The following is a 26027-nucleotide window of genomic DNA, read 5'->3' on the forward strand; positions in this document are numbered from 1 at the left end:
GGACAAGAAAATGGAATCTCATCTAAATCTTGGGATAATGATTATGCCACCATTATTGCTCATCCGGCTAAGAGGCTGGCATCTAGTAGTCCAGTGTCCTAGGGGAGTTTTAACTGTGTGGTTGGTTGATGGAAGGTGAAATATTTATTTTCATTTGGTAGTGTCTCTAGCTGAAAGACAAGACAACTGACAGGTTATTAGACTGTTGAAAGTAGGAAAAGAAAGACGCCCGATTTGTGAATTTGGGGAAATGAAGTCTTAAAAATATGCAGTAGAAAAGTGAAATATGATTTCCTAAGGAAACAAATTAACCTGATTTACAGATAGAAAAGCCTCTATAAATAAATACTGTGTCTCCAATAATACCTTAGCTTTGCCTTTTATATGGTCTGAAATGTTATCAAGATTTCATTTTTTATCAAAAAAGGGGGGGGGGCTTTCATTTTCTAGTACACACTGCCAGTAAAAGAATTCTATAGTGTGTTGCAGTAAATGGACTGAAATCCTGAATTGGGATGAATTGGGGCGCCTGGGTGGCTCAGTCAGCTAAGCATCTGACCTCTGCTCAGGTCATGATCTCCGGGCTCATGAGTTCCAGCCCTGCATGGGGCTCTGTTCTGACAGCTCAGAACCTGGAGCCTGCTTCAGATTTTGTGTCTCCCTCTCTCTCTGCCCCTTCCCCGCTCGTACTCTCTCTCCCCTTCAAAAATAAATGAACGTTAATTTTTTTTTTTTTTTTTTAAAGAATGAACTAGAACCTGATTATATACGCCATGTCAGAGGAGCTAGACTAGATCCCAGAAAACCTTTGTCCTTTATCTTGCTGCCTAGTACTAAAGTATCAGACCACAGTTAAACCAGAAACATTTGACACCAAACCCGAGGACACACCGCAGGATTTAGAATCACACTTTACAGGTGAAGAACCTTGATTTCAGAGAAGTGGCTGCTGGAACACTTTGGTTATGTAATAGCCAGAGCTGCTTTCAAAAGAGAAATGGCCTTGAGCTAAATGAGGAGAGAACAACACCTGGCCTTCCTCTTGGGTTCACAGCTGTGTAGGGCTAATTAGGGCAAAGTGTGGCACTGTGATCTTCGCGGTCGGCCAGCAGCTCGCCAGGGCTGACAGCCGTCCTCCAGCCTGCATTCCCGGACTGGGCAAAGTTAGGGAAGCGGGCGCCCATCCCCTGTGCCGCAGTGAGAAACTAAGGAAATGAAGCCCAGAGCCCTCTGGCACTCAGGGGGGCTGCCACCGCCTCACAAGGCGCTCGCTCCCTGCGCCTCCTGCCACCGTCGGCACCACGGACGCTGCAAGACTGGCGCCCCTCTCCTTCCTCTTCCTCCGGGGCCTCGGGCAGGAGCTTCGCCCCACACGACTCTTCTAGTCCAGGAGCCCCCACCGTGCGCGAGCCCCATCCACTCCACTATCCCGGGATTCTGCTGGCACTAGGGAGCTCGCTTGACCGAGGACTCCTCCGTTAAGATTTGCTTTAAATAAAGTTTTCGCCATCCAAAAAAAAAAAAAAAAAAAAAAAAAAAAAAAGGAGGTGGTTGGCTGGGTGGGAGCTATTTCGTCTCCAAGGGGTTAGCCAATGCACGAAGGGGCTGAAAGGCGAGGACCGCGGGGCCGACTGGCGATTGGTTACACAGGAAGCCTGTCTGGGTCGTACCACACTTCCTTGGAGGGGTTCTAGAGAATGAGGGAGGCTAGGTCCTTGCTTTTGAGTATTTCCAGCACACACATGTAATTATTTTTACTTCCAAGGATTTCTTCCTGGATACTGTGGGGCTAGCCTATGGGAAGCAGGAAAAAGACTTTCCCGGACATTTCCCCATTTCCGACCCCGCAGTACGCCAATCCTCCTCTCCCAGTCGTCTGCGGAACCCGACGGCCCTGCGCGCGCGCGCTCGTTCTCTCGCGTGTGTACGGCGCCGTGCTCCTGCAGCCAATCAGGCCGCGAGGTCGCCGCGGTCGCCGGGTTCGCGCGCACGCCCTGGAGCGGAGTGGGGGTGGGGGCTATGGGTGAATGGGAGAGTGAGCGGGGGCGGGCGCGGCGGCGCGAGCCGCATGAATGAGAGAAACGTGCCCCGCGCGAGACGTCGCGCGCGCCCGGGACGGGGAGCCAATGGGAACGCTGGGAGGGCTCGAGACCCGGCACTGAGGGCAACGGCCGCGCGCCGGCTCGAAGACGAGCGTCGCCGAGCGGGAGCGCGCGTAGCAGGGCGGGCGTGGAGCGTGCGGGGGCCGCGCGCGGCCTCTCAGAGGCCGGACGGCACTGCCGGGAGGCGGCGGCGACAACGACGGCGGCGGTGACGGGAACCGCGCCGGGGGTGAGTACCGGGGACACCGGCCCCTGCGGAACCGGAAGTGCCGGGCCAGGGAGGTGGGAGGGGAGAGTGACCTCTAGGGAAGGGGGACCGAGAAAGGGGGGAGGTGGTTTGAGGCCCCATTCCTGCTCCGGGCCGGGTCATCCAACTGCGGCGGGACCCGTGGGCCCCGGAAACGGACGACGAGTAGAGGCCGGGGATCCGCGGCCGCCGGGGCTCTGGACGGGTTAGTGCCCGGCCGCCCGGTCCTGGCCCGGGACCCTGGTCCCTGCGCGCCTGGCGCCCGGCCGCCGCCCCTTCCGCCCCCGGTCCTGCGCCCCCGGGCTCTGCCGTCTCCCGCAGCCTCGGTGGGCCCTGCGGCCGCGGATTCCGTCTTCTCGGTCTCAGCCAGCTCTGCCCCGTGTGGTGATTCTCCGTCTCCAGCTCCAGGGTGGCGACTGGGTGCTGTTCCCCTTTTGCCTCCCTGCATTTCAGGTCCCTTGTCCTCCTCTGCTGATACTTATTTTGGCTCAAGCCTCATCCTGTTACCTGTTCTCTCGCATCCGTCCGCTTTCTCCCCCTACCCCCACCAGCTGGGTGCTCCGTGCTTTTAGTACTTTGTACTTTTTGCTAGTGGAGCTCGAATGTGTTGGCCAATATTTTACCTATAGGTCTCTCTTTGTGGGACAAAGGGGTGGAAAGTGTTTTACCCACTTGGCCAAATGAAAACACTTTAACGAGAAGTAAGAAAGTGATTTAAAAGTTATGGAAGGAGGTGTAGGATCGGATATGTGTTATATTCTGGTCCTTTTATTTGCGTTGGATTTTTCACTTCCTGGTTAGTACCATTTTGTCTAGGTTGATCTTATATTAGCATCCCTGTCCTTTTGTCCCAGTATCCCTCTGTACTCTATCAAATCTCTTCAGAATGCTCATAATCACCCATTTTTAAAAATCCGCCGGATGCTTACAGGAATTGTATTGCCATACATACATACCTCCTATGTAGTAACACCAGTATTAAACTTATGCTTGACTCCAGCCAACATCTTGACATGTGGATTATTCCATGATACCTTGGTTGCTTTGTGTTCAGATTTACTATATTGCTCTGTTAACATTACTTTATTTCGACAAATAATACTTGTGTTATGGTAATACTGCCCATACCCATTCGCCCCCTTTAAGGAGGTACCCACTTGTGTTAAGCCTTTATAGCGAGCCCTCTATAGTTTGTTTTACATATACATATTTCCATTCGGTAGATTACTCTGTGTCTGCATGTGTCATACACATTCTTGTACACCTTTCTCATGCTGGTATGGATCCAGACTGCCGGCTGTGATGAACCACACTCACCTTGCAGTCTCATCCCTACTGCCCTTAGCACATTCTTCTGTTAAGACTTGGTGTGTGTTTATTATGCCGAGTAAGTTGTTCAGTTTTTGTCTTCTCCCTTCTCACATATATGCCCTAAAGATTTCAGATGCTGATCTCTTTTGTTTCCCGTCACAGTACTCCCCAAATTGCATGGCCTTTTATGACCCTGTGACCCTGTATTGCTGTGGCAATATGAGCCCATGTGACTTTTTTCTTGTCAGAAAATACAATCTGAAATAAAGTAAGGTGTCTAAATGCTATTACTTCGGGTAAAATTTAAGCAGTGCAGCTTTCTGCCTTCTGTACATCTTTGGGCTTTTGAGGGGTAAGTTTAATAGTACTGCCCACAAACCAAGAATTTGCTTCTCAGTGTTTACAAAGTTACTCAGACCTAAATTGAGACGGTTGGGCTTTCAGTCCTATAGAAACTCAGTGTTAAATAATCATAAAATCAAGAGCTAGAGGGGATTTATCTTTTTAAGGCCTTAAACAATTTCTTATAGTCTCTAAGTGTTCACTGTATTCTAATATTGCTGTTTGGCCCTGTAAAACTCTGTTTTTTTAAGGAAAGAGACAGTGAATCTTGAAGGAAGGTGCCTTTGCCTTCCATACCACAGGTAAGAGAGGAAGCGGTAAATTCCAGGGCACATTTGTATTTTGCTGTCTGAATCTTCTGACATTTGAATCTCTGCCTTTGGTATTAAGGGAAATAGCAGGCTGCTTCGGTCAAATAAACTTTTATTTTTTATTTATTTATTTATTTATTTATTTATTTATCTATCTATCTATTTAGTTAGTTATTTTAAAGTAGGCTCCACACAAGGCTTGAACTCACTACCTTGAGATAAAGACCTGAGCTAAGATCACGAGTCAGATGCCTAACCAACTAAGCCATCCAGGCACTCCTGAACTTTTATTTTTAAATTCTAACTTAAGTAAAATTTTTGGTCTTCAGATTCCAAAATGTAATCACTGGGCAAGTAGTGTAGTGGATGAGAAAGTGGTAGAAAGGCTTTGGTTTGGCAAAGGGGCATGTGAACTCTGGTTCTTAACCTGACTGTTCAAGCGATTAAGTAGAATGGCCTCAGGCATTCTCTAGCCTTCAATTTTATGGAGTGGGGTAAGGGACTGTGTCACCAGATAATGTGAGTTAAGTGCTTTGAGATCACTAGATGAAAAGCATCCTATAAAATCCAAAGTGCTGGTGTTATTTGGGTACTACCGTCAACAGAAATAATTGTTACTCTTAATCATATGGGGAATGTGGGGCGCAGTTGAACTTCTGATAGGCCAGTGTAGGAATAAGGTGTTGAATTGGCAAGAACAGGACCAGCCCCTATGGTTGACTCGGAGTCTCATAGAGAGTGGCTCACCTCTCAGTTCAAGGACATTTCTCACCCAGGTCCTTTCATGGGTTATTCCAGCAGACCAAAAACTCAGCATCTGCCTCTTCAGGGTTATAACTCAAAAGCATAGAGAGATAAGAGACAGAGACCTACACAGAAAGGAAATGAGACATACTGTCCTAATTTTGAGGTTACTTTCTTCTTTTTTCATTGTTGCAATAAATACTCTCTTTTTCCAAAGAGAAGTCTCTTTTCTAGGACTGCCCTTCACCGCGGTGCCCTTGTATGTTTTTAGATTTTGATATTCTTGATATTTGTTACTGCCCGTTGGTGTCAGGTGAGACGCACCCCTTATAAGAGCTAGTTCTTTGATGACCTTAGGCCAGTGAAGCCATGTTCTTCTTTCCAATATGAACAGCACTGAGAAGAAGTAAAGATTGTGAATCCGTTGTTCTTTCAATTCAGAGTCCTTTCCCACCTGCACATAAGTGAAATGTATGCCATAAAAGGCACTTTTTAGACAGAGTAGCCTGTGGGGTTTAGTCATGATGTTTTCAAGAAATTCCCTGAAAGAATTTATCTGATAAAGGTATTTTTTTTTCCCCCAGGTGAATCACTGTAACCCAGTTGAATTCTGCATCTAGAAAGCCCAAGACTGAAGAAGAAAGATCAGAGACAGTGACTAACCTGGAAACAGGGACTTCTTTGGAACTTTGGTTTCATCATCCACAGTACCCTTTTAAAACTATCGTTGAGTGGAATTGATTTCTTCATCTTATTTTGCTTGTTGGGAAGAACATGGCTTCAGGGATTTTACATTTCTCCTTAGTTTTGCATGAACTTGATAGGAAACGGAGCCCTTAGGGGGCTTGGGAATGACAAGAAGAGATTGAAGACCGACAAGCTCGCTTGCATGCACGCTCTCTCTCTCTCTCTCTCTCTCTCTCTGTTTTCCCTTCCCCTTTGAAGAAAAGGATTTGCAACTCAACCTTGTAACAGCTGCTGCCCAGCTTTAGCCATCAAGAGAAAATAAATAAAATTAAACCACCATTGCTGGACTACAGACCCTGAAGTCAAGGTGTGGGAGTGGTGGCATTGAGGAAACTGCCTAAAAGGGACGAGGACCGCAGTGAAAACCGCTTCTCCTCAGAACTGGAAGGGGCCTCAGGTTCCCTTTTGGATTAAAATAGAAACACAGGGCGCACCTCTCTGAGGGGCACCTCACATCTTGTGGAGTGTGGTAGTCCTGGAGGTGCTATAGTGTCTCCTCAGAAGACTTTTGCCCTGCCCGAGGTGTTCTGCCCTGCCTGACAGTCTCCCCTTCTTGCCCTTGGAAGACTTGCCTCCATCCATGAGCTGTTCCTCGATCTGTCTGGTGGCCCATGTTCTCCACCCGCAACCATTTGCATGTGTACAGCCTGCTGTTTGTCCCCTCTTTGTAGACTGTACGAGTTGTGTTTCTTAATCTCTCCTTCTGCCTTGTTCTGGGGAGGTGGTTATTCATCATTTCGAATCACCTTTCCCCCTCCCATGTGCTTTCCTTCATTTGAGATCTTTTGACCTTTGGTTTTATTTGGGAGGGGGAAGGGTGATACTTTCACAATTTCGGTTTCCCCTGGTTTCCGTCTGTGCTCTCGTTGTCCGCTGCTTCCCTCATCCCATTTTCTTGTCTGTTCTGCCGCTGTGTGGGCCTGGGCTATGCGGCAGGGCAGACCTCCCATCAGAGCTCCAACATGCCCGCAGAGTCTGGAAAGAGATTCAAGCCCAGCAAGTATGTTCCAGTCTCCGCAGCCGCCATCTTCTTAGTGGGAGCTACGACCCTCTTCTTTGCCTTTACGTGAGTTCTCCCCCAGTGGTGGTATCTGGGGGGGCATTCCGTGGGAGGTGTGGGGGGGTGCGGTTTCTCTGGAGTTTTGCCAGTTACTTGCCAGGCCTGGGTGGCTTGGTGTCCGATAGAGGTGAAAACAAACCTCAGAGACCTGGGGAGACGAGTGCGAAAAAGCCTGTCCTGTCAGCCTTGCTATGTATGAATTGTACTCTTCTGAATCCCCTACCTTCCATTGCTTCCCTTCCTTTGGAATCACAGATGTCTTTGTGTTTTCCTATCCAGCTCCATCACGAGATGATCGTGAACTAGGAAGGAAGTAGGAGGAAACCACCAGAGAGGCTTGAAGCAGCTCAAGCAATCAGTTCTGTGCGAGAAAGAACCAGACTAAATGAGAGGTTTTTCACAGAGTAATGGCTTTTCCCCGGGCTCTCTGGAGCTGAGCATACTGGAGAATTGCAGGATTGATTTAGAAGATATACCAATGAGACAGCTGGGCTTTTTGTGTTACTCAGATGGTTTTCTCTGTACTCTTAAGAGCCGACGCCTGGAGAAGTGAAGGCCACTGGGAAAGGGCAGGCTTTATTTAGGAAGAGCCCTGGCGGGCTGCCTTCACATCCCTCCCTGCTGAGGGGATGGCAGTAATTCTTGATTCCCTGGTCCTATTAGGAAGAGCCGTTGGCATCGAAAGGTTTCCTGTTTAGGGTATTCAGACTTTGTTCATCTGCCGGTCACTGGAGGAGACTGATTGATCTTCCCTCATCCTGTATTTTAGCTGTTACCCACCTGGCCAGCCTCTTTGCTGTTACCTGTTTATAAATTAACGTGTACCCGGCTTCCGAGCCTTAAACTGTTGAGTCACTGAGTTAGTGTTCTAGCTGTAGCTCTTGGAACAATCAGAGCATGCTAGATTTTCTGTGGAGTTCACTTTGCCGAGATTGAGGCTCAGACCTAATTGTGAGGTGTTGTTGAGAGCAGTGTGAGGTTGCTGGCAAGAGGAAAGAGATGGTTCGACGGGATAGGGAATAAAAGCAGTTTCGACTCATTAAAGGAAAAATGAAGCAGGAATTGCTGGCGGTGGGGGGGAGAGGGGAGCAGTTACTATTATGCAGAGAAACCTAGAACTGTTACTAAATTCGAGGAGGGGAGGAAGACCACCCCCCCACCTCCTGCCCCAAGTTGAGCTTCAGATGCCAAAAGGAATTCTAAAAGATTTGTGTTGCTTGGCTAGTAGAGTCAGTAAAGCAATGATGTTTTTCTGTTGAGTCTTAAAGGGGAAAAAAAATGAATCTCTTATCTGAGGTATGAGCATCTTCCAACTTTCACCTGTTCCTCTGGAGGCTGGAGGATTCTTTGGCCCTCAGCTCTCCAGCCTGAGCATGCCTGTTGAGTCCCTCAAGGATCTAAAGCAGCCCTACTCTTCTCTGACTTTACCTCTCATAGTTTGTCTCTCTTGCTTAAATTCAACATGTTCAGTATTCTGTCCTTTTTTTTTTTTTTTTTTTTTAAGTTTATTCCTTTTGAGAGAGAGAATGTGTGTGAGCCAGGGAGGGGCAGAAAGAGAGGGAGAAAAATTCCCAAGCAGGCTCCATGCTGTCAGCACAGAGCCCGATGCGGGGCTTGATGTCCTGAGCAGCATCTCCTGACCAGGAGTCAGATGCTGAACCGACTGAGCCACCCAGGCGCCCCCAGTGTTCTGTCCTTCGTGCATTGATTATCGAGAAGGAGGTGTGAGTCTTCAGTATGACTTGTTTTGGTTTCTGCTATTACGGCCAGCAAGTAGAATCAGCATTTTTTTTTTAAGATTTTAAAATTTTGACATAATCTCTACATCCAACATGGGGCTGGAACTCAGAACCTTAAGATCAAGAGTCTCCTGCTCTGCTGACTGAGCCAGCCGGGCTCCCCTTGAATCAGCATTTTAACCAAGGGATGTGTATATCCTTGTGGCAGTTGCGGTGCTGTGTCAGGAGGGATAGATTATAAGACCAGGTTGACACCTTTCGGCCTGCTTAATTCGGGAGGTCTGTTTTCCTTCAAAAGGCACAGCCTTGGGGCGGCTAAGAAATTGAAGGGACTCACTGAGCGGTTTCTTTCTTCTAACCCACCTATTCCTGAGATAGGGCGGGCAGAAGCCCCATTCTTATTTTGTTAATCTGGAGCCATTAAAGTGCTTGGCTGGTTCTACCAGTTTCGCCACAAAGAGTTGTCCTGACGTAGGCATTTTCTCAACTGATAGTTGAAGCTATTTAACCTACTTTCTCATTCCCTGGTGCCTGGAAGTAGGGGCCCTCCTAATTCCATGGTGTCTCAGCCCCAGGAAAAAGAATTTTGGACAGTATGGACTTTGGAATGACTGCCTCCAATCCAGAGTTCGAAGAAGAGCCTTGTCCTAGCCGGAGTCTCCCTTGGCAGTTTCCTCAGGACCAGTTTCTGGGCTCGTTTCTTCCCCATGGAGACAAACACCCTATTTCTCTTTATCACCTACCTCTTGGTACCTGTGAAATTATCATCTTTTCCTTTCCATCTGACCGTAGCGGTTCCTCTGTAGGTGTAGGTCTGGGCTGAGCTGCTGCTGTTCTCAAAAACTGTTCCCCCGTGGATTCTCTCTCTTTTAAGGTTCAATTCTCTGGAGAACCTCCCTGTTTGAAACTATTTACAACCTAAAAAAGAATTTCTTGTTTCAGATAGACCAGAGGAAGACTCGTTTTTGTTTTTAAAATTTTTATTTTTAAGTAGTCTCTATACCTAACGTGGGGCTTGAGCTCACAACCGCGAGTTCAGGAGTCAAGCGCTCCTCCAACTGAGCCAACCAGGCGTCCCAGGGAAAGGCTCTCTTTGAACCAGCTCCTATTTGGGACCCTAAATCTGTAACTGCTCTGTCCTCCTCCTGTTCTCTTCACTAGCCTGTAACTGTCTGTTCTTACGTCAGTCTGAGTCCCAAGAGGGGATGACTTTGGGGCCTAGAGAACCTGAAGTGGGAGGGAGAGTCCCTCTCAGTCGGCTGACATAATTAGTGCAGGCATGTAGCCTTAGGAACTCATTAGGAACAATTTACCCTCCGTCTTTCTCTGTCAGGTAGGGAAAGCTGTGAGCAGAAATTATTGGCTGGGCTTGGTCATCAAAGGGTGACCTTGTGCCCTGGAAAAGCTTGAGTAGAACAGTTGAGGCCTTCCCTTCAGAACTCTAACCCTTCCTTCCCATTCGCTCAGTTTGCCCTGTACCAAAACTGAGCGGGAGAGTTATTGAGGATTCTGTTTTCATTCTTTTCCTCTTTCGCTGTCTGGGAAGGAGAGTGTCTGATGAAGGAACCCTCTTCCTCCCAGTTAGGTCCTAGATGCTGTGTTTAAGGTAATGGGTCTGGATCCTCATCTATCTTAGTTTAAGTCCCCTTTCGTGATTGGCAAGGGTGGGGGCAGTGCCAGGTAAGAGGAATCAGCACTGTTTTGGGGGTCAGGAGACTAATTTTGGTAAAGTCTGTTCACCGTTGTGGAGCTATTCTTTGTGTAATGAAGAAGTTGACCTTGAGGAGTTTACTTAAGCACCATGACCCTTTATCCGGTGAGATCTTCCGTGGAAGCCCAGTGCGTGAGACACAAGAGGGGGGCTGCTCTGCTTCAAGTGAGGCTGGTGTGGAGAGGCCCAGCCGCTTGGTGTCTCCTCTTTGCCTCTTTCAGGGATCCCTGAGTCTTTCTTAGGACTCCTGGCAATAAGGTTTGAAATAAACCACTGAATTGCCTCTCCTAAAATCTCCTTGAGCTGTGAGTTAAGTCAGCTAGTGTCTCTTTGTGTGTCTACTTCTCAAGTTGGAGGGAGGGCGTAGGGGTAAGATCTCTGCTGCAGGGGGTCCTCTGCGGGAAGGAAAAAAAGTCAGGGTTGTCCGGAAATCCATGATGGTCTTTCCAGTGTGTCCCATCCATGAGAGTGCTTTCTGCTGTTCAGCTCCTGCCTCTAGCCCCTCCCAACTCTTTTACCCACGGCGTTGGGTAACCTCAGTGCCTCTCCCTCTGGTCCTTTTTTTCTTGACTGCAGAGGTGCTAGCACCTGATTTGAGTGGGAGTAGCCTCGTGATTTAGGGCATTAATTGAGCAGTGGATGTTCCTTTTACTTCCCACGTTGTTTTCACATCCAGGAATAAGTGCCCAAGTCCTACATCTTGCTCTCGGCTGCTTGAAAGTGTGCGTAAAGACACCGCAAATCAAGTGTTTTAAGAGAAACTTACCTACCTAGAAGGGGAGAAATTGTTTTCTCCTGGAATCTTGAGGATCCCCAGCGGCAGGAAGTGGAATATTCGTTCCAGCCTTGCTTCATCAACAAGGAGCAGTAGCCATAGACTATGTGCCAGGCATCGGTGGAATGCATAGACCTATGCTTCAGGAGCTTAGCGCCTCTGTTTTAAGTGTTCTTGAATTTCTAGTACCTCACAGAGGGGAAGTGGAATTAAGGATGAAGGTGGGGCTGGAATGATAATTGATGATGAGGGTGTTTGTTAATCATGTGGGGTTTTTTTGGTGTGGGGGGATGCCTTCTATCCAGTGAATGCTCAATATTAAGACAGCTGGTTTAGAAAAGAATTCCAGGATCTTTTCAGATATGTCTCCTTCATTTTCATATCTATTATGTAGCCGAAGTAACACGATTGGAGTTTGCAGATTACCTAAGGCTACATAGCAAAGCATTGACTGAGATGGGATTAGGAGCCAAAGCTCCTTGACTCCTACTTTTTTCTTACCAGCAGCTTAACCATTTTTTATAACAGGGAAGTGTTAGAGAGGGCTTGGAAACAGATTTTCAGAAGTGTGGGGTTTTTTGTTTTTTGTTTTTAATTTTATTTATTTTTTAAAGTAATCTCCATGCTCAGTGCGGGACTCGAACTCACGACCCTGAGATCAAGAGTCGCATGCTTTTCCATCTGAGCCAGCCAGGTGCCCCGGGGAGTGTAGGTAATGAAACCCACTCTCCCTGAAAACAGGAGTATTGAATGGGTGGGCAGAAGAACCTGTTCTTCCTGGGTTGGTACAGGTCTGGGAGTCTCATCAGTGAGTCAGCCAGCCTTCTGGGCTACGGCCACTCCCTAGGCTTTGGAGCCCTGTGATTATTGCCATAGGCTGAGGACCAGCCCCAACAGCTCCTCTTCAGCTCATTCCTCCCTTCCTTCCATCGAAGGCAACAGATTCAGACAGGCCATTTGGAGTGGTCACCTAGGAATCTGGCAAAGTACTATAGCAACTGCAAACCTCTCCACGAGCCAAGCAGAGTATGGGATGTGGCAGGAACGGACTCTGTTCCTTCACGCCTCTCCTTGGTGGGGTGTTCTCTCAGCTAGAGTGTGAAGGTTGGAAGCAGTGGGTTGGATTTCCATCTAGGGGCAGGTGCTGCCTGTGAAGTTGACTTACTTACATCTTTTCTAGATGCTGCTCCTGTGGGGGTGGGCTTTATTTTGGCAACAGATACCAGAACTGGATTCTGGGGTTACACACTTTAGCCGGGAAGAGTTGATACGAAGTTGCAGGAGTGGGGCGCCTGGCGTGCTCAGTCGGTACAACAGGCGACTCTCGATCTTGGGGGTGTGCATTTGAGCCCCACGTTGGGTGTAGAGGTTACTCTTAAAAATAAAGTCTTTGGAGGGGAAAAAGAAGGTCGCAGGGGTGACGTCAACTATCCAGGGGTGGTGGTTGGCAGCACACCCAAGAAAAACTGGGTGATTTTCTTCACTTGGAAATGGAGAAGCTGAAGAAGGAATGGGGTCAGAAAGACGGCCATCTGGGCCTTGGAGGGGCTGACATCTCCTCCTCCTTCACCTTAGTTTCCCTCAGGGATTGAGGAACCTGTAGTTTGTCGGAAGCTCAAGAGGCCACAGTGGCTACAGTTGTCCATTCTAGGAACGAGACTTTTAAATCATGGGCACCTCTGTGTTCTAAGGATTCCATTTCTTTTTCCCCTTCTAATTATCTTCCCAGGCTGTAGGAGTCCAGTGAGTCACCCCTTCTCCTCTTCCCCTGGCGGAAATCGAAGCGACAGCTAAGTGCTAGGGAGGGGCTCTGACCTGGATGACTGGTTTTCAGTTTCTCTCCCTCCCTCCTAAGGAGCCTAGGAGGTCAGGCTTTGGGTGGGGCTGTGTAAGGCCTCTTCTTGCTTGTATTCACCCCAAACCCTGCCAGAGTACGGGGACATCTTTTCTGAGCCAGAGAACTGCCACAGGATGAGGCTTCCGTGGGAGACGTGGCTGGAGTAAGACAAGAGCTGTGACGGAGGGTCTGTTTTCCCTTGAAATCAGTGCCTGCGCCTTGCTTCGTTATTTTGTTTCCCAGTTATGTGCTGACCCGCCAAGAGAAGCAAAGAGTTAATTGATATTTACTATGTAAAAAGCCTAGCACGCAATAAACATTGACTTACATTTTTTGGTTTTAATGAATGGTTAAATGGAATTTGAATAAATAGTTGGAGGTGGTCAAGACTTGTGAGATGCTTTGTGACCATCAGTTTTGGCTCTTATTAGTTTATATCTGATTGGAGAGCTCAATTCCTGAAAATTGTCCTGATTTGTTCAGGGCTGTGCATTTTGATTTGATGGAGATAGAGCTCCTCTGTCAGCAGAATCCAGGGCTGCTGTGGATTAATTCTCCCAACTCATTTGCTGTCTTGTTCTCCTGGCCCCTTCTTCCTTTCTTTCAGTGAACTCTCCCTTTTCCTTCTGGCTGGTCTAGATAAAGGGGACAAGGACAGATGCTGTCCTCATTCTGGAGATTAAGTTCTCAGCCACAAAGCAGATTAGGGTACTTAGCCACTGTCTTGTAAGGGGAAGTTCTTCCTGAGCTGAGATAGGAGAGAGGGCACTTGATAGTACTGACAAAACAACCAACGCATCAGATGTTCTGAAATTTCCAGCTCCCAGAGAAAGGAAGAGGTCTTATGGCGTTCCTACTCAGACTCCTGTCCTCACAGAAACGGCGCGTAACCCTGGACTAGGGCACCCTTTTCTTCTTGTCTTCTGTCAAAGAAAAGTTAACCTAAAGCATATCTTTTGGTTTGGACCCTTGGAATATTGGATATGTTTGGCTAGTTTCTTTTTCCTATAGAATTTAGGGCTGATTTGGTCTGATACCTGCTCTCCGCCACCCCCGGCCCTGCCACTCTTCTACTTCATTTATAGGCCTCAAGAGGTCTAGTTCTGTGTCTTGGTAGCTAGTCTTTTCTGTGTGTGGTCCCCCTGCCTCCCTTGAGAACTAGCTTTTAGTTGAATAAAACTCAGGAATATCTGATGCAGGGAAGAAACTTTAGGCAGTTGAGAGTGGTCCAAAGCCAGCTGGGAAGAGGGAAGGGGAGCCAGAGAGGCAGGTGGTATCCCATGCTTTGTGCCAATGTGCAGGTCAGTGGGGCATGGCTGAGATCCAGCAGCCTGAGGCTGCTGGAGAAGGGAATGTGGCTGGTGTCAGTTACATACTTGGTCCCAGCTCTTGTGCCTGGCTAAAAGGAGGTGAGGACAGGTTCTGAAACATGGCAAGATTCACTGGGGAGGAATGAATCTGAAGAACACAGACCTCAGTACAAGGGATTACAGTAGGAGAGATTCTGAGTCTTGTACCTTGATCTAAAATGAGTGTTTCTGTGGGAAACTAGACGTACTTGTTGAGAAGGATAAAGATAATTTGAGACTGTAGAGGTGGCACACACAAGATTTCTAGCTGTGGGGCTGTATGATTGGTGTCCAGAGTGGTGGAGCATCCCCTCATTTTCTTTATTATCCGTACAGCTGTCCAGGACTCAGCCTCTACGTGTCACCTGCAGTGCCCATCTACAATGCCATTGTTTTTCTCTTTGTGCTGGCCAACTTCAGCATGGCCACCTTCATGGACCCAGGGATTTTCCCTCGAGGTAAGATCTCTCTCTCCTCTTGGAACCTCCTCACTACCTTTGAAAATTAGTGATTTTTGACATACACGTTTGGTCCCGGGCCTTAGGACTCCTAGGGGTTTGGGATACTTCTGTAGTCTAAGGCGAAAAGCGGGTTGGGGTCTTCTGGAATAGATGTCCTAACTTCTAGTCATGTGATTCACTTTGGGTCAGCTCTTTGATTTTCAGTTACTCATTCATCAGAAATTCATTTCAAGCACGTGGGCTGGGCATTATCCGTAGGCACAATGATAATCTACAGTGGATTAGACAGTTATCACAGTATGGGGTAAACTGGTGGGGGCATAGTCAGGGTTCTGGGAGAGCACAGAAAAGGGAGCATTTAGAGCTGCCCAAATAAGTTGGGGAAATGCTGCGAGGAGGAGGCAGGAAAGACTTCAAACGGAGGATGGCAGGGAAATGTGTTCTCGGCTGAGGAAGCAGCAGGAGCCACGAATGCCATGCTTAGTTGGGTAGCAGACAGAGTGCACAGTGGGGCCAGACGGTGTAGGAGGTAAACCAAGAGCCAAATGGTGAAAGACTTTGGTGTGCTAAATTAATGGATGCTGTTTCTTCCGTTGGACAGCAAGAGGTCTTTAACTGGAGGAATCATGGGATCAGATTTTGTTTTACAAAAATAAATCTTATAAAAATGTACAGATACCCTTTGGGATGCAATTGCAATAATGTAAACTAGATGAGAACTTGAATTTGAGGCTGGATTTATAGACTTTTTTTCAGTAGACTCAACAGAGTTCTTCATGACCGTTTGCTTATTGGGGGAGAGTAGGAGAGTGAAGGAATTGTCTAGGGTCGTCCCAAGGTTCCTAACTTGGGAGATAGTTGGATGCTGATTTTTACAAAACAAGATACGAGTTACAGGAATGTTGAACAGGTTTGGAAGGAAGACAGCCCATTAGACATGTTGAACTTGAGATAGTTATGGGTCATTTAGGTATAGTCAGCCAGCTGGCAGTTGTCAGAGACCTGGGTCTCATAGGCTTCAGCCATGTGGTGTTTGAAGCAACGGGAGTAAAGTTGTCTAGAGAAAGTACAAGGTAAGGAAAGAACCAAGGTCAGATCTGACCAGCATTGACATTTTAATGAGCAGAGGAGGAGGAGCCACTGAAGAGGGACTGAGTAAGAAGGTTAGTAGAAGAAGAAACTGCACAGAGTGGGAACTAATAAGAAAGGTTCACGAAGTTCATGATGGTTCGCAGTATCAGAAATTCGATCCAGTATGAAAAACTCAGAACTCCCCGTTGGAATTTGTGATCTTGACGAGAATAGTTGTCATAGTGTGTTTAGGTATGTGTGTGTGTGGGAAAAATACAGGTAAATAATAAACCAAACTGCCATGGTTTGGAAGGCAGTGAATGGGCAGTGAGGAAGCAGAGTCCATGAATGTTAGGATTACTCTTTCAAGAAGTTAGAGAAGGCAGAAGATGGATGTCTTACGAAAGAGGGAGAGGCTTTTGGCCTTTTTCTTTTTTGTGTGCTAGAGAAGATGGAAGCACTCTGGTCACGTGAGGAGGTGGAACCAGAGAGGCGAGGGAGATGGTGGAAGAGAGGCCTTCCAGAGTGAGGGTGTGCTTTCCTGTGCACGTTGGAAGGGTTGTGCTTACAGAAGAAGCAGGCTGTTCTGGGAGAGGAGGTGAGAGTCAGGAACCGTCATTAGAGTTAGAAGTCGATAAGGGTTGTTGCTGATAACCAGTTTTTCTGTCAAACGTGAAGTTAGCTTTTAAGAGTGAGAGATGAGGTTTTCCTGAGATCATTGCACTCACAAAGCCTGTGTCACTGTGCTTTGTGACTCCTGTCTCAAAGATTAGTTGAACCGAAGGAACTTGGAGTCCCTAAAGCCAAAGAGGACTGTTTTAATGAGCCTTTAATGTTCATGTATTAAATATTTATTGATCTAATATGGAAGGCATTATCATGGTCATTTGGGATGACTTTTTTTTTTTTTTAAAGGTTCTTGCTTTCAAATAGCTCAGTGTGGAAGGACAAATAGGGATGACGTTTATATGAATAAATGTCCTGTACTGTGTGCTAAGGTCTAAGAGTAACTAAAGAACCGTGTAGTGTTTTAAGAAGAGAAAGCGCTTGTTTCTGATAGATGATGGGCGTGGAAAGATCAGAAATTTCAAAATAAGTAGCATTTTAATTTTTTTCCTTTAAAAGGAAGCTTGTTTTATTTTTTATCTGTTTTTTTAATGTTTGTTTATTTTTTAGAGAGAGGGAGGCAGCGAGCAGGGGAGGGGCAGAGAGAGGGAGACACTGGCTCCGAAGCAGGCTCCAGCCTCTGAGCTGTGAGCACAGAGCCTGATGCAGGGCTCGAACTCACGAACTGTGAGATCATGACCTGAGCCAAAGTCGGATGCTTAACCGACTGAGCCACCCAGTCACCCCAAGAGGAAACTTTTTCTAAAAGACCTTAATAAGTAGTGAGTATTTATTATGCAGAAAGCATAAAAAAGAAATATATCACCTGTAATTACACAGCCCAAAGATAACTACTATTTATATTTCCTTTCAGTGTTTTGAGGATTTGTGTATATAACATTTATATGTACCACTTATCTGTAGCAAATGTGTATGTGTTTTTGTGTCTGTTTTCAAAACGATCTTTTTGTTTGTACAGTTCTTTACCTTGCATTTTTTTACCTATCTGTATTGTAAACACTTCCCCAGATCAGTAAAAGTTGGAAACTTAATTTTTAATCCCTGCTCCTTCGTTTATTTAATGTTTCCTTCCCACATGTATTTTTTCTAGATTAATAATAAAAAATAAAAATTGTACACAGCAGATGAGAAGGCAAATAATGTACTTTCAGTTTTGAAGTAGGATCATGAGTTTCTGATAGTTGAAAATTGAAAGGGCATTCAGGTAAGGAGAGTGTCTTGAGCCAGCAAACAATACTGAAATATACAGGAGATTAATAGAATAGGGGAAGCTCTTTTGGGGAAGGGGTTTGTGCGTGGAAAAAAAGCTTGCTGTTAGTTCCTCTCTTGGATTGCTGTAGTTTTCACGTATAGATGTTGAACTATTATGCCGACTCTTTGTGTATGTGCTTTGATATGTAAATTATTTCCTCAAAAATGTAATTCGTAATAATATGTAAACCAAGTGTCAGCATACCCATGTCAGAGCTACCTCTGAGTCATATTCTCCCGAACCTCATTTCCCACCGTGTTCCCGTTGCGTTGGGTACAGAGCTGATCTCATGGTTTTAGTTACTAGTTCCTGTTCTCTCTTACCCATTAGACCGAATTCCTTGAAGGCAGAGGCCATACTTACATATCACTGCATCCCTCGTGCCGAGTCCAGTCCTGGCACCGTTGTTTTTTAATTGATTATTCCTCTCTTGCAGCTGAGGAGGATGAAGACAAGGAAGATGACTTCCGAGCTCCCCTTTACAAAACGGTGGAGATTAAGGGCATCCAAGTGCGCATGAAATGGTGCGCCACTTGCCGTTTCTACCGTCCTCCCCGCTGTTCCCACTGCAGTGTCTGTGACAATTGTGTGGAGGTAAGCACCCTGAGTGGGGTCGGCCTGGGTGCCTACTCTGAGTTCTCTTCTTCCCGCCCTTGGAAGAAGAATTAAATCCTCTGGATTCTGGGCCATGGATGAAATACAGCCCTGGCTAACGGTCTGGGCCGTATGGAAGCTCTGTCAAAAAGTGTTACCAGTGATGTACACGCGAGGGGCGCCTGGGTGGCTCAGTCGGTTAAGGGTCTGACTTTAGCTCAGGTCATGATCTTGTGGTTGGTGAGTTCCAGCCCCGTGTCAGGCTCTGTGCCGACAGCTCAGAGCCCGGAGCCTGCTTCGGGTTCTGTGTCTCCCTCACACTCTGCCCCTCCCCAACTCGTGCTCTGTTTCTCTCTCTCTCTTTCTCTCAAAAGATGAATTAACATTAAAAAAAAAAAAAAAAAAAAAAAGCTGTCTGCCCGAGAGGTAGAGAGCATAACTATTTGTCTGTTATAGGAGGGACCCCAAATGGGAATGGGTTTTCCCAACACCAGGATTCATAGCCCTAGCCTTCTGTCCCTTGACTCATCTTTTTGGTTATTGGTCCTGGCTTTGTGTTACCTCTTGCATCTACTACATCATGCAGTCCGTTGCATTCAGACTTTACAGCTATATTTCTCTTCCTGCTTGAACTGCTGCAGCCCTTGTCTTTTATTTTTAAACCCTTTTTTTCCAATCAGTTTTTACTTAGCTGGAAGCAGTGGTCTGCCAGATTTTCCTTCCAGGCCTCTCTTCTCGTGAATCTTGATGTTTTTGCAAAGCCTCTGATATTCATCCCTTTTGGAGTTCTTTGGTCACATTGGATAAACTTTGATCAGCTTCTGGGAGGTCTTCCTTACAGCTTGATAGAGCAAGATAAACTGCATGAACCTGTTGTTAATTTTGCAGCTGAACGGTGAACTTGATCACGTATTACTGAAAGTAAAACTTCAGTTCTGACATTTGTTCCTGCTGTTGACAGAAGCGATTTAGGGCTATGGTCCAAGGACGCTTCTCAGTCTTTCTCTTTTTGCCCCTAGGAATTTGATCATCACTGCCCCTGGGTGAACAACTGTATCGGTCGCCGGAACTACCGTTATTTCTTCCTCTTCCTCCTTTCCCTGACAGCACACATTATGGGTGTGTTTGGCTTTGGCCTCCTTTACGTCCTCTACCACATGGAGGAACTCTCAGGGGTCCGCACGGCTGTCACGTATCCTTCAAGGCCTATGGGTTTCGGGCTGGGGAGGGGGGAGGAGGAGGAAAGCTGAGTGCTGTGGTGGCACGGGTCAAAGGTCACGTGGCTGTTGCAGGGGCCGGGGATGGTGGGATCGAGCCGCTCTGTTCTCCTTGATTCTTTGGCTTTAGAATGGCAGTGATGTGTGTGGCTGGCTTATTCTTCATCCCTGTAGCTGGCCTCACGGGATTTCACGTGGTGCTGGTGGCCAGGGGACGCACAACCAATGAGCAGGTACGGGGAGAAGGGCTGGGAAACCTCTGTAGAGCTGGACGCGGGAGTCTTAGCCCTCCAGTAGGAGCGGAGTGGAGTGCTTCCGTAGATGGCTGCTTGATGGGTACTTTCTGTGATGCAGTGTCCACACTCCTCATGCAGGCATGAGCACAGAGCCATTCTCAGTTAACAACCATTTGCAGAATGCTCACTCATATACTGGACAGTTTGAATTCTGAGCTGATGGAAACAGTAATAGACCTAGGCCAGTGCTCAGAAAGCTTCTAGAGCTGCTTAAAGGAAAACACTTATTTCCGTGCACGTAATAGCAGTGACCTTACTTGCTTACGTGTATATTATCTGCGTATCCCCATTTCACATGAGAACACTGGGCCTACAGTCAAGTAGCTACTGCGAAGTAGATGTAGGATTTGAACTGAAGACCCTGATTCTGGAGTCCCCATTCTTAGCCATGACAAGTAGAAGCTTCTTGACGGCAGGACTGTGTTTTACTCATTTTTTATCTCCCAAATGGTGGGTGCACAATAATTGATTTGTTTTGGCCTTTAGGGATCAAGGTCCCATCGTCTGACTGATAGGGCCCTTTTTTGCTCCTTCTAGGTTACGGGTAAATTCCGAGGAGGTGTGAATCCCTTCACCAATGGCTGCTGTAACAATGTCAGCCGTGTGCTCTGCAGTTCCCCAGCACCCAGGTACACCCACCCCTCTGGTCTAGTGTTCATTCTTGGTCAAAGCTTTTGTCTTTGGGCTTGTTCTAGTCTGGGGGGGGTTGGGTGGGAGACTGCCATTTAGGGAGGGTTCTCTTAGAATGGGAAGTGCCTACAAGGGAGAGAAATGGCATCCTTTAGTGGACCTTCTGAATTCAGTTGACATTCCTCAGGTATTATGGTTACTCTCCTTCGAGAGTTCAGGGTGAGATTTATTGCAGAGAGGCTTGATCTAGGTATCTGCCCAGAGGCCTAGTCGTGGTGCAGTTCTTCATGGCATCTAAGAAATCGGTTCAGTGCTAAGCTTTTTGCTGCCTTGGTGAGACCGTGCTTGTATTTGTAAAAATGCTTAATACAAGGTAGGCAACCAATAGATATTTTAGAATGAGTGGATGAAAGCCGTCTTGCTCTTGACACTCAGGTACTTGGGAAGACCAAAGAAAGAGAAGACGATTGTTATCAGACCTCCCTTCCTTCGACCAGAAGTGTCAGATGGGCAGATAACTGTGAAGATCATGGACAATGGTATCCAGGGAGAGCTGAGGAGAAGCAAGGTGAGGAATTTAGGGAAGTAAAGTAGGTAACTTGGGGACTTGCATGGCAAAGAGATGGAAACTTGATTTTAGTTGACATTACTCTTAACAGTGTTTATCACTCTCTGACTTGTGTTAAAAATTACTTAAGTACAGGGGCGTCAGGCTGGCTCAGCTGGTAGAGCATGCAACTCTTGACCTTGGGGTGATGAGTTCGAGCCCCACACTGAGAGTAGAGAGTTTACTTAAAATAAATAAATGAAAGAAAATCTTTTAAAGAACTAGTTAAGTACCTATCTTCTTTTTTCCATTAGATTGTGGGTTCACTGACGGTAGAATTTGAGTCCATTCATTTCCACGTCTTCATAGGACTTAATGTAGCAGCTTCCAGATGGTAGGAGCTCAACAAATAGTTGGTGGAAATGGACAAATAAGTGACAGAATTAAACCTTGTTGAAGACTTTTCTTTATCCGTTGTCATCCCCCAAATGGCTCTTGTCCCTTGTCTTCTAGTCCTAGTTTCGAAATACATAATTGGCACCCCGGCGCCCCTCTTATACTGGTTTAATTAATCCTTGGAGCTGCCCTTACACCCAGTTCTCCAAATCTGATTTTCCCTCGTTTATCCAGTCTAAGGGAAGCTTGGAGATAACGGAGAGCCAGTCTGCAGATGCCGAACCCCCACCTCCTCCTAAGCCGGACCTGAGCCGTTACACGGGGCTACGAACACACCTCAGCCTGGCTACTAATGAGGGTAAGAGCAGTGGCAGATGTGAGAAGGTTACTGTATGCTGTGGAGAAGACGGGCAGCCAAGGGCGGGGAGCCAAGGTTGGGTGGCTGAGAACACCCAACAGGTGGGCCTCGGGCCGCTTCTTTGGACAGCCGGGACAGGAGAAAGGGGATGCCACTTAGCTGTTTGCAGTGAACTGAACTTTTGTCGTTGGGTGGGGGCGGGGGAGGCGGGGGTACTGTCAGCCTTCAGATAGACCAAAGAACCTCCTAGACCTCTTTGGTGCATTCTGTCTCTCTGGGTTCTGGGCCGGTATGAGTCTTTAGTCTCGGCTGCAGCAAAGTCACGTTCCTGGGACTTTTCTGTTGCCGGGTGTATCTGTTCGTACCTTGTTCTCCCTCCGTCCTTCAAGGAGCGCTGGCCACGTTAAGAGAACGGCTTGTAAAGCGGTGTCCCCGGGCCTTTTTTCCTGCAGATAGCAGCCTCTTGGGCAAGGACAGCCCTCCCACACCCACCATGTACAAGTACCGGCCGGGCTACAGTAGCAGCAGTACATCAGCCGCCATGCCTCATTCCTCCAGCGCCAAGGTACTCAGTACTCTGTGAGAAGTAAGGCTCTGATGTAGGTCAGCTGTTCTGGGAAAAAGAATATCGGAGAAGGGAAGGAAGAAACCGAAGACATTTTACCAATTGTTGGCATTAATGGGCTTGAGTCTCCTTGACAGCGTGTCCTTCCAAGAGGGGGCAACGTAGCAGACTAGATAAAAGCACTGATGATAGCATCGTATCTGAGTTCAGCACCCATCGTGGGCAAGTTACCTGACCTCTCCGAGCTTCGTTTTCTGTATCTTATTTCATATATTTGTTGTTTTATTTTAGATAACTTATAAATGAAATAAAATTATTTATTTTAGAGAGTGCGCGTGAGCCAGGGAGAGGGGCCCAGGGAGAGGGAATTTTAGGCACGCTCCACCCTCAGCGCCGAGCCCGACCCGGGGCTCGATCCCATGACCCTGGGCTCACAATCTGAGCCAACATTGAGTCGGAGGTTTAACCACCTGAGCCACCCAGGTGTCCCTCATTTTTTGCATCTTAAAATGAGATACTTGTTCCAACTCGTAGGTGTGCTTTAGGCGTTGAACAAGATGATGCGTGTAAAAGTTCTAAGCATACTGGCGGCACGTGACAAATACTGTTTCTGACTGACTCTTGGGCCTAGGCTCTTGGGCCTAGGATCTGTCACAAGAGGAGGAGCGCTAAGAGCACGCTTTATTTTCTCCCTCAGTTGAGCCGTGGGGACAGCTTGAAGGAGCCAACCTCGATTGCGGAGAGCAGCCGCCATCCCAGCTATCGCTCGGAGCCCAGCTTGGAGCCAGAGAGCTTCCGTTCTCCCACCTTCGGCAAAAGCTTTCACTTCGATCCACTGTCCAGTGGCTCACGCTCCTCCAGCCTCAAGTCGGCCCAGGGCACTGGCTTTGAGCTGGGCCAGTTGCAGTCCATTCGTTCAGAGGGCACAACCTCCACCTCCTATAAGAGCCTGGCCAACCAGACACGCAACGGAAGCCTGTCCTATGACAGCCTGCTCACTCCTTCAGACAGCCCTGATTTCGAGTCCGTGCAGGCAGGGCCTGAGCCAGACCCACCTTTAGGCTACACCTCTCCCTTCCTGTCAGCACGGCTGGCCCAGCAACGGGAAGCCGAGAGGCACCCACGTCTGGTGCCAACTGGTCCAACGCACCGAGAGCCCTCGCCAGTCCGGTACGACAATCTGTCGCGCCATATTGTGGCCTCCCTCCAGGAACGAGAGAAGCTGCTACGCCAGTCACCCCCACTCCCGGGCCGTGAGGAAGAACCAGGCTTGGGGGACTCAGGCATTCAGTCAACGCCGGGCTCAGGCCATGCCCCTCGTACTAGTTCCTCCTCAGATGATTCAAAGAGATCACCCTTGGTTAAGACTCCACTGGGACGCCCAGCTGCCCCCCGTTTTGGCAAGCCAGATGGGCTAAGGGGCCGGGGACTAGGGTCCCCTGAACCAGGCCCAACTGCCCCGTACCTGGGCCGATCTATGTCTTACAGCAGCCAAAAAGCCCCACCTGGTGTCTCCGAGGCAGAGGAAGTAGCCTTGCAGCCATTACTGACCCCCAAGTAAGTATGAGTCCTTCCTGACGCTCAGTGGATTTTAAAGTTCTCCTCGGGGCCTACATAAGGTGTCATGACTTCACTTGTGTGCAGGTGGACTCAGAGACGCCTGCTTGTAGATCGCTCATTTCGCTCACTCTCTCCAGCTGCCTGCATGGGCTATTCCTGTTAAAAGCCTAAAGAGCAATACTTTTATCTTCATCCTGTCTTCCCCAAATGTATTTATTTGCCTGAGAGCAAGTATTTCAGGTAGCCGCTATTGGAGAGAAGGAATAAATAGGGGAGATAGGTGGGAAAAGCACATCAGTTCTCATAACTTTTTTTTTTTAAGCTTATTCATTTTGAGAGAGAGAGAGAGCGAGCGAGCTCGAGTGGGGAAGAAGAGGGAGAGAGAATCCTAAGCACGGACCTAGATCCTGTGAACCGTGAGATCATGATCTGAGCCAAAATCAAGAGTCAGGGGGTGCCTGGGTAGCTCAGTGGGTTAAGCATCCAACTCTTGGTTACAGCTCAGGTCATGATCACACGGTTCTTGGGTTCGAGCCCCACATCGGGCTCTGTGCGGACAGTGTGGAGCCTGCTTGGGAGTCTCTCTCTCCCTGCCCCCATCAAAATAAATAAATAAACAAACTTAAAAAAAATCAAGAGTCGGGCCCTTAACCCAGGCTCCCCTGTTCTAGTAATTTTTAAAACAGTCTCCCTTTTCTGTGTTTCGTGTCCCAGTTCTGATGACACCTATCTTTTTTCCTTCCTAGAGATGAAGTACAGCTCAAGACCACCTACAGCAAATCCAACGGGCAGCCCAAGAGTATAGGCTCTGCCTCCCCTGGCCCAGGCCAGCCTCCGCTCAGCAGCCCCACAAGGGGTGGAGTCAAGAAGGTGTCAGGGGTGGGTGGTACCACCTATGAGATTTCCGTGTGAGCCTTCAGCACCTCCCTTCTGCCCCACGCCTCTGCGCCTACACCAAAGGGCCCCAGGTGGCCACCTTCCTTTCCTCAAGGGGCTCCCCTCCCCTGCATGGACATTTTTTTAAACCACCGATTCCAAGAGGATGAGGAGCGTTTTATAAAATGCAGTGGGGTTGGGGAGTTGGAGAGTTGGGGCCCTGAGACTGGGGTAGCAATCCCCTTCACCTTTTAAGACCTTCCCTTCCTTAACCCCTGGACCAGACTCAGTGGACATTTGTGCAATTGCTCGCCCTGGAGGGAACCAGATCATTTTTAAACCAGAAATAATTTTTTTTATTATTGTTACGGATTCTATTTTTTTCCTCTCTGCGTTACCAGGTGTGTGTGTACATATATATATATATATATACATATATATATATTATAAATATCAAAGAAATTCTATATCTATCCTGGGATGGGAAAATGAGGGAGGGATATGTAGGAGGGGTATCGTACTCTTCCCATTCCTCAGACCAGCAGGAAAGAAGTGGGGACATCCATCGAAGTCTTCCTTTTCCAGTGGTTCCCTCTCTTGTCCCAGTTACCCACTAAGGAAACAGCACCCCCTGTTGTTGGTGCATAGTGATCAGGAAAGACACCTGGGGGAGAGGCGAGTCTGGGGTCTTGGTCAGAGGAGGGAAGGACTTGGAGAGGAGAGTTAGTTTTCTAGGCTCACTGGCACTTAGTTTCCCCAGGAAAGGGGTCACAGCCCCATGACTTTGGTGGTGGTGGGGAGATCAGGAAACGAGCTTGGCTGAACTCCAGAAACAATATTGGATAATCCCCCCCGCTTCTTGGGGGAGAGGGATTAGGGTGGGCTCCTTTAGTCCCCTCAGAGCCTTCCCCCAACTCACACGGTTAACATTATTTTTAAATCCAAGGCCGGGAGAGATGAATCCAAAAAGCAATATTTTTCATCACATGCCAAAAATGGGATAGAGAGAAGGAGCGGCAGGCCTAGGCCCCTCCGATTGTCCCTTGGGGGTTACCCCTCCGCCCACCTCAGTATGGTGCTGGGTAGTGGGGGTACCTGGGTTCTAACCTCTAAATAGGGGAGACCCCAGCCTCTAGACAGAGGCCCTTTTATTTTTTATTCTGATTAGCCATTTTAAACCAACAAGGAATAAAAAGAAATCCTGATCTAACCAGCTCCCCCTGACTTGTGTTATTTTGTCTGGTTAAGGCAGGGTGAATGGTCTCTGGTGGGAAGTTACAAAGAAAACCTCATAAGCTTCTC

General features: G+C 47.7%; 1 protein-coding gene across 3 annotated transcripts; it reads left to right on the forward strand.

Moving 5' to 3' along the window:
* Nucleotides 1-1684: 1684 nt before the first annotated feature.
* On the forward strand, nt 1685-25940 carry ZDHHC5 (zinc finger DHHC-type palmitoyltransferase 5). 3 transcript variants are annotated; one of them, XM_045485307.1, is made up of 12 exons: nt 1685-2331; nt 5642-6870; nt 14612-14733; nt 18123-18280; nt 19300-19472; nt 19628-19730; nt 20331-20422; nt 20859-20991; nt 21601-21724; nt 22177-22289; nt 22987-23846; nt 24596-25940. In XM_045485307.1, exons 2-12 carry the CDS (start codon nt 6767-6769, stop codon nt 24759-24761), a joined length of 2148 nt encoding a protein of 715 aa, XP_045341263.1. In that variant the 5' UTR covers nt 1685-2331; nt 5642-6766; the 3' UTR covers nt 24762-25940. The 3 variants fall into 3 exon arrangements, with proteins under 3 accessions (XP_045341263.1, XP_045341265.1, XP_045341264.1); XM_045485309.1 differs by lacking the exon at nt 1685-2331 and adding an exon at nt 2418-3145; XM_045485308.1 differs by lacking the exon at nt 1685-2331 and adding an exon at nt 2442-4304.
* Nucleotides 25941-26027: the final 87 nt, after the last annotated feature.

Source organism: Leopardus geoffroyi, chromosome D1 (assembly GCF_018350155.1).
Source record: "Leopardus geoffroyi isolate Oge1 chromosome D1, O.geoffroyi_Oge1_pat1.0, whole genome shotgun sequence".
Lineage (NCBI taxonomy): Eukaryota > Metazoa > Chordata > Mammalia > Carnivora > Felidae > Leopardus > Leopardus geoffroyi.

What these genes read in the sequence shown, in the direction of transcription:
- ZDHHC5 (XM_045485307.1), top strand. Translation starts at nt 6,767, where the DNA reads ATGCCCGCAGAGTCTGGAAAGAGATTCAAGCCCAGCAAGTATGTTCCA. An exon ending in ACCCTCTTCTTTGCCTTTAC is followed by an intron (nt 6,871 to 14,611) that starts GTGAGTTCTCCC and finishes TTATCCGTACAG; the next exon opens with CTGTCCAGGACTCAGCCTCT. An exon ending in TGCAGTTCCCCAGCACCCAG is followed by an intron (nt 20,423 to 20,858) that starts GTACACCCACCC and finishes CTTGACACTCAG; the next exon opens with GTACTTGGGAAGACCAAAGA.